We start from the raw sequence: 7,088 nt of genomic DNA, 5'->3' as shown, positions 1-7,088 counted from the left end.
ATGATTTTTTTTTTTTTTTTTTTTTTTTTTTTTGTGCTTCTAGAAATGTTATTTTTAATTTCTTATATGGGAATGAATTTTAAATCAAAATTTTAACTTTTTATGGTAAGGACGAGGGAAACTCGAGAAATATAGAGGAAGGCATTACAAGTTTGACACGAGTCATTTTAGTATGTTTTGTCTTCACTTACATGCATGTTATGTAAATTTTCAAGAGATTCTCATGATTAAGTCATCGTAGGTGCACCTTGTTAGTATAAGAAGTATAGGGAGTAACTTTCTTTTTTAGAACGTGGTCTTGGTTCATTCATGTGTACTTCTCCTTTCGGGTGTCACAAAATTGATTTAATGTATTTTCTTAAAATTTTGAAGTTTTCAAACATCTTTTATATTTAAAACCAATAAACTCACTTTCTTACATAAAAAAAATGTATTTGACTTTTATTAAATATTCAATGAAAGACTTGTCGCCTTATAATAGTTCCAAATTTCTAATTTAGAATTTTAAAATGTTAAATTATATTGAAAATTGAAAAAACTTTAATGAAAATAATATTTTATGTTATAAATTCAATTTATTTTTTACTTAAAATATCTATAATATAATGTAATATTTTAAAATTATACATATATATAAATAGAAAATCGGTCAAGGCTTGAAAAGTGGGGAAAATATAAATGGTTAATAATAGAAATGGAAAAACAAAACAATTAATAAATAAATTTAATAGAGGTGGAAATTCAACCTTGATAATTGAGAGATGTAACTTGCAACTTGTAGCATTTGCATTTACAAAGGCAACCAAACAACTAGACCAGAGCCTTCTCACCACAAGCTTTACTAAGAATTTAATGACCAAAATTTTTCCATGGCCTTCGATGTCTCCAATGCAACAATTAAAGAACTCCATCCTTCAACCTTCAACGTCAAACTTTAAGCAATCACATGTATGATCAAAGTTTCTGCCGTTTGATTCTCTGGGTAGTGCTTTAATCACTTAACTATCAACCAGTTCTTGTTGAGATTAAGAATAATCACCATGACTAAACGGCAAAAAATTCAAATCTCGATTCCTTACGTGTTGAACTGAAAAAACAATCCTACTAGTGAGTTCCTACGTGGTGTTGCAATGAAGAAAGATAATGGTCCTATCGTTAGTGTAACGGTCCAAACTCACCATTAGCAGATATTGTCCTATTTGGACTTTCCATCAAGATTTTTAAAATGCGGTCTACTAAGGAGAGGTTTTCACACTCTTATATAGAATATTACGTTCTTCTCCACAACCGATGTGGGATCTTACCGCTAGAGAGTTAGAGAAATGTACCACCGGATGAGGAAAACAGATCCAAGTAACTCAACTTTTATGTTTGTTTTTAATCATTGCTAGGAACATCTATCTTATTTGCACTCATAGACTCCTAGAACAATCAACAACATGCGTAGTTGCAACCATTCAATGATCTCAATAAGAAAGTAGCTTCTAATTTACACATCACGTATAAAGAATTACAGGAGCCTAATCAGGTAGAAAATACACTTCCATTACATGGAATTCTGTAACGAGAAAACTTTGATGCTTTCATAAGTGAAATCAGGGAGTTCGTACCTTGATGCAGGTTAAGTGATTGAGCTGCACTTTAAAATTCATTAAAAAATGCTTGTAATATTTGTAAGCCTTCTGTAGAGAGTGGTTTTCTGAAGTACCTCGAGAAGAGAATACGCTTGGATTGTTTGATATTCCTCCAAGTTCATTGAAGTATCAACAAAGTGATTGAGCTACAGTTTTGAACTCATTCAAACATGTTTGTAGTATCTTTTGGCGCTTTTGGAGAGACTGTCTTTCATTCTGAAGTACCTCAATAGCACCTGGAGCTACGAACATGTCTGTGAACTTCTCGTCATTCACGGCAAATAATTCCAAACAAAGTGCCACTACAAGTTTTTCTCGACTGCACAAATAGCCACATGTAAAGAACAACAACAATCATTTGTTTGTGGGTTTCTTTTCTCTAGAAAAATTAAGCAATTTATCTTTTAGCCCACCAACCATAAAATTTTTCTATTTACTGCTGGAAACATATAAACATCTAGCACCTCTAAATAAATTTGGGTAAAATAAGTCAACTTACCAAGGTGTTAAAAATCCAGAATTCAGTGTAGACATCACACTTCGCTCAATGAGAACTTCACGAATCCTAGCAAAATGTTGCGCTGCCGATGAGCAAATTTCTGTGTAGGCTGAGCTACATCTGGAACTGCCATCATCATTACCAAACAAAGTTCCGCCGCCATCTTGACCACCGATCCGACTAGAATTTCTGGTCACTCTTGAAACCCTTTTTCGAACTCCAATATCCACCCCATTCACAAATTCCTTCTTTACTGCATACCCAACATCACTAGGTTGCTCTGGTGAAGGAGTCTCAGGAACAGTCATTTGGCATTCTCGAAGGGCTTCTCTAGATTCTTTACCTTTTCCTGGTGTTATCTGCTGTACGTTTTTTTCTGGAGGTCTGTTCTCCTGATCCTTTATTGTTTCGTCATGAGAATCTGTCCCACATTCAGATAATTCAAAGGAAAACAAACCAGCAGAAGCCCGATTAATTTTCTGAAAAGATGATGCATTTGAGAGAGAGCCTCCTTCAAAATCATTCTCGTAGCAAACAAGTGAATATGGGCTTGTAACAGAGTCGAGGTGGTGACGAAGTAGTTGCTTGCATTGTTTAGCAAGGTCCTTCAGAAAACGATTGTAAGCATGCCTTAAAGCAGCGTGAAAACCAACATACCCGTCCATGCTACAATGCTTCTTCCCATCTGAAAACAAAAAAAAAAAAAATGTTTGAGACGCCACTAAACATAAATGAATTAGAATGCAACCTTTTGTCACCTAACAATTAGAAAAGAACATTGGTCAGGTCCCTGAATAACTACTGAGTTTTTCACTCATCCACAATATAGGTTAGTAAAAGATGAAGCTCAGTATAGTAGAAAACAAAGAGAACAAAACCCAAGAAAAGTATAAGAAAATAGGGGAAAGCTGATTTACTTTGTGATTCATAGGCACGATTTCTTTCCAGTGCAAGATCAAAAAGATTTTCCAGTACAAAAGCAAGACGATCACAAGCAGTATCTAGAAGAGGAGCAAGCCATGATCTTGCAGCAGCACGGGCAATCTCTGCAGCTGCTTCTGTTAATCCCCTGCCTCCACGTTTGCCAGTATGAGCGAGTAATATGTTTGCTACCTGTTTCCAAAAAGCAAGAGCTTCAGCAATAGTTAAAATTAAAAAATTAATCAGATTCGGGGAATGAATGATTATTGCCTTCTCCCTTGAAACTGAAGGACACTCAATTGAGTAAGCAGCACATCGAAACTCAAACATTACTCGTTCAAAAGCAGCCCCACCATACAACCGAAGGCTGGAGTTGGCAGGCTTCACCTCTGATGTAACACCAGGCCAACTTCCAATGCCACTTCCCGACTGTTCCTCCAAAGTAGTTTTGCCCCATTGCTCTGGTGCAGGATCTGCCGCACCTTCAATCAATGCGCTCTTTACCATAGAGGAATAGAAGACATTATTATATTAAATTAGAAGACGAAGTAAGTTAATCAGAGAAAGACACGAGAGAAAGGGGGGAAATATTTGATATAGAAACTTCAAATAAAATGTAAGAACTTGGACAATCAAAATTGCAAAGAACTCCATGGCACCCTTAAAGATCGAAGCACTTAAAGATCAAATTAGATTGCATCCACAATGTCAAAAATTCAAGCACTTTAAGATCAAATTAGATTGCATCAGCTCAGATGCATGATGAAATGGGGAAGCAGTTATCTATTACTCACAAATTTGAGGCTTCAAAATGTTGTTGTTCCAGGTCCAAGATCAAGAGAAAAATTGAAACGAATAAATACTAACTAGATCCTACAGTAAAAAATGTTGGCGTAAAGGAACTACTCACCACATGATTGCTGATAGAAGCTGTATACAGCATAGCATATTTCCTAAGATGTGCAATATCTGAAGTAGCTTGTATTTTAGACTCCATTCTACATAGTTCAGATGCAACTTCACCACAACGTTGCTCTAGCAAAGCCAAAGTTGCTGGAGCAGCTTCCTTGTATCTCTTCTGAAGCTCGGATTCTAGATATTCCCTCAGGCAGCCAAAACCAATGTGAGATCTAAATTTCTCTTCGTCGAACCCTCCCTTGACACCATCACGTAGATGACGAAGAACTTCAGAATCCACTTGAGATATTTGTCGCCGAAATTCATCATTAGAAACAGTATTTCTGTCCTTTGGCAGGGCCACAAAAAATGGATGAGTGTTATCTCCAAGGTAACCACTGGCACTCAAATACTTATCCACTTCCCATCGGTCACCGAATTCCTGAACATCAAAGAAAAGATCAAAACTTTGACCCATATACTAAAGTCAATGAGTCAGTTTCTAGATTTCATGGAAATAGCAAAATCCGAGTCTTTAGTAGCCCATGGTAATGGTCATAGAAATTTTGATGCAATCACATAAGTTGACATAGCTTTCTGATGCAAATATTCATCTAATATTGCTTACAGATAATGGGTTTCACAAAGTTCAGTTAATTCATACCTTAAGACGATTATCAAATTTGGAGACAACAACAATTGTCCGTCTGAATGCGGGATCAATTTCACGAATTGAATCCAACCACAATGAAGAACACCACTCTACACTACTTTGTTGAAGGAACAAGAGGATACGATGGGGAGGACTTGCAAGGGACTTCACCATTGAAAGAATTTCTTGTGGTGTGTTCTCTGGCTCTCCCTTCCTTGCCTGCCAAAAGGAACAATAACTCATTGGGAGTAACAAAAATAAGGATACAAAATTGAAGGAATTAAAGATGGCGTTCTTGATGATCTCTAGAGCAAACCTTAAGAACAAAGCCAGGGGTATCAATAATGGTAAGGTTGGGGCAATGTGCATACTCTGCTCTCATCACAATAGGGATGTTAGAAACTGCAGTTTTGGTCTTCTTCAACAGCGCCTCAGTTCGAGACTTGATAATGTCTGCAATTGCAGATGCTAAAACAACAGGATTTCCATATTCTTCAGAATCTTCGTCCTATTTCCCATAAAACAAACAAGTAGCATAATCAAAATCATAGAAATCCGCTAGAATTATTTGCTAGGACGTCAAAAATAAAACTAAGGCCCCAGTAAAAGTTTGAACACCTCAAAGACACAAAAAAAGCCCCAAATATATAAAAATGAGCTATTGAATACTAACTAAACATGAGGATAAGAGACCTGAAATCGGCAACGGGGATCGAGAGCAGTCGGATCATGGACCATTTGGAGGATCAAAGGCCTGCGTGTCCCCATTTCGACTTCGCGGACATTGAAGCGGAATCCAAGCAGGGCTTCTAAGAGAGAGCTTTTGCCGTCGGATTGGCCACCCAAGGCAACGATCTCAGGAATCGGAAGCTTTTCACCGAACGCCACAGCCGCCGCCTGAAGACGATTGTAGGCTTCAAATCGGGATCTGGACTCGGACGCGTCCATCCGGGAGGAGTTGTGAGTCTTTCTGGAGGACTTTTCTGAAGGGGTTTTGGTCGGCGTGGTGAAGAAGGAATTGGAGGAAGCCATTGGAGCGGTGGCGAAGAAGAGGAGGGAAATGGAATTTGAATTTGAACTTGGATGAAGGCTGAACTTCGTTTTAGTGCCACTCTAATGGGCCTCAAGATATTTTTCCCAAATATTTGGGCTAACACACCAAAACAACCCTTAATAAAAGCACTATATTTAAAAAATTACCATTATTTTTACCTTTTCGATAAAAAAAATTCTCGTTTAAATTAGAAATCTCGGGAAAGAGTTTGACCTGCCTCAAACCCAATAGAGAGAAATTTTTTCCCATATAAGTTAAATTCAGGACGACGGGGGACGACAATTTTCTCTCCATCCTCGCCCCACTCCATTCAGTTGAAGAGGGGAAGTATTCCTTTTAGGGGTATAAAGACTCTAGCCTCTAAGAAGGTGGATTGTGAGATCCCACATCAGTTAGAGAAAAGAACAAAGCAACATTTCCATAACCGCATTTTCATTGATCAGAGAGAGGAACAAAGCAACATCTCCCTAACAAACGCGTTTTCATGGGTTAGAGAGGGGAACAAAGTAATCTTTCGAAGTTTTCATACAATGTATTTATTTTGGAGAAATAGCGAGGGTGTAGCTCATATAGTAGAGTGTTTGCTTCGCATGTGAGAGGCACGGGATTCGATTTCCAGTAACTCCATTCTTAGTTTATTAGATACAAAATTATGTAACCCTAATTTTTTATCAGTTTGAGAGGCTCCCGAAGTTTTCATACAATGTATTTATTTTGGAGAAACAGCAGAGGTGTAGCTCATATGGTAGAGCACTTGCTTTGCTAATAGATGAATCAAAAACTTTCAATTGGTATTTTTGTTTTTTTTTTATACCAAGTATCAATACAATTTCGTATTTTGGGGTGACTATGTCATTTTGAATTGAATATTCAATGAATAGAGAAAAAAAAATAATAAAGAAAAGAGTAGAGATATATCCTCGTTTAATTCTAGTCATTGAATAAATGAAACTTTGATGAATAACTAATTAAAACATTTATAGCTCCCACGTAAATAAGGAGTGAGAGGCACGGGGTTCGATACCCGGCACCTCCATTCTTAGTTTATTAGATACGAAATTATATAACCCTAATTTTTCAACAAGTTTTCATACAATGTATTTATTTTGGAGAAACAGCAGGTGTGTAGCACATATGGTGGAGCACTTGCTTTCCATGCGAGAGGCATGAGGTTTGATTCCCTGCACCTCCATTCTTAGTTTTTTTACATATTTCATCGGTTTGAGAGGGGAACAAAGGAACCTCCCGAAATTGGAGAAACAGTGGGGGTGTAGCTCATATGGTAGAGCGCTCGCTTTGCATGCGAGAGGCATGGGGTTCGATTCCCCACACCTCCATCTTTAGTATTTTACATATCAAAATCGTGTTAGAACTAAAACAAACCATATCTACTAAATTCATAAATTTTTAAACTAGAACAAAAATTTGTGT

General features: G+C 37.1%; 1 protein-coding gene and 1 non-coding gene across 4 annotated transcripts; one reads left to right on the top strand and one right to left on the bottom strand.

The window, feature by feature from the left end:
- Positions 1–1,354: 1,354 nt before the first annotated feature.
- LOC111481173 (dynamin-related protein 5A) lies at positions 1,355–5,675 on the bottom strand. 3 transcript variants are annotated; one of them, XR_002717995.1, is made up of 9 exons: positions 5,297–5,675; positions 4,920–5,111; positions 4,616–4,822; positions 3,965–4,393; positions 3,325–3,552; positions 3,051–3,246; positions 2,134–2,818; positions 1,709–1,953; positions 1,355–1,634 (listed from the first exon to the last, which is right to left on the bottom strand). XR_002717995.1 is itself a non-coding variant. In XM_023126528.1 (9 exons), the coding sequence occupies exons 1-9, from the start codon at positions 5,633–5,635 to the stop codon at positions 1,596–1,598; spliced, it is 2,505 nt and encodes an 834-aa protein (XP_022982296.1). In that variant the 5' UTR covers positions 5,636–5,675; the 3' UTR covers positions 1,355–1,595. The 3 variants fall into 3 exon arrangements, 2 of the variants coding, with proteins under 2 accessions (XP_022982296.1, XP_022982297.1); XM_023126528.1 differs by having other exon boundaries at positions 1,355–1,635; positions 1,765–1,953; XM_023126529.1 differs by having other exon boundaries at positions 1,355–1,953.
- Positions 5,676–6,921: 1,246 nt separating this feature from the next.
- On the top strand, positions 6,922–6,994 carry TRNAA-UGC. The gene has a single exon. It is a non-coding gene; the product is annotated as a tRNA-Ala (tRNA).
- The last annotated feature ends 94 nt before the right edge of the window (positions 6,995–7,088 follow it).

Source organism: Cucurbita maxima, unplaced genomic scaffold (assembly GCF_002738345.1).
Source record: "Cucurbita maxima cultivar Rimu unplaced genomic scaffold, Cmax_1.0 Cma_Scf00006, whole genome shotgun sequence".
Lineage (NCBI taxonomy): Eukaryota > Viridiplantae > Streptophyta > Magnoliopsida > Cucurbitales > Cucurbitaceae > Cucurbita > Cucurbita maxima.
This window is presented reverse-complemented; position numbering and strand designations above follow the sequence as displayed.

What these genes read in the sequence shown, in the direction of transcription:
- LOC111481173 (XM_023126528.1), bottom strand. Translation starts at nt 5,635, where the DNA reads ATGGCTTCCTCCAATTCCTTCTTCACCACGCCGACCAAAACCCCTTCA. An exon ending in AATTTGATAATCGTCTTAAG is followed by an intron (nt 4,394 to 4,615) that starts GTATGAATTAAC and finishes TTTGATGTTCAG; the next exon opens with GAATTCGGTGACCGATGGGA. An exon ending in TCGTGCCTATGAATCACAAA is followed by an intron (nt 2,819 to 3,050) that starts GTAAATCAGCTT and finishes TTTTGTTTTCAG; the next exon opens with ATGGGAAGAAGCATTGTAGC.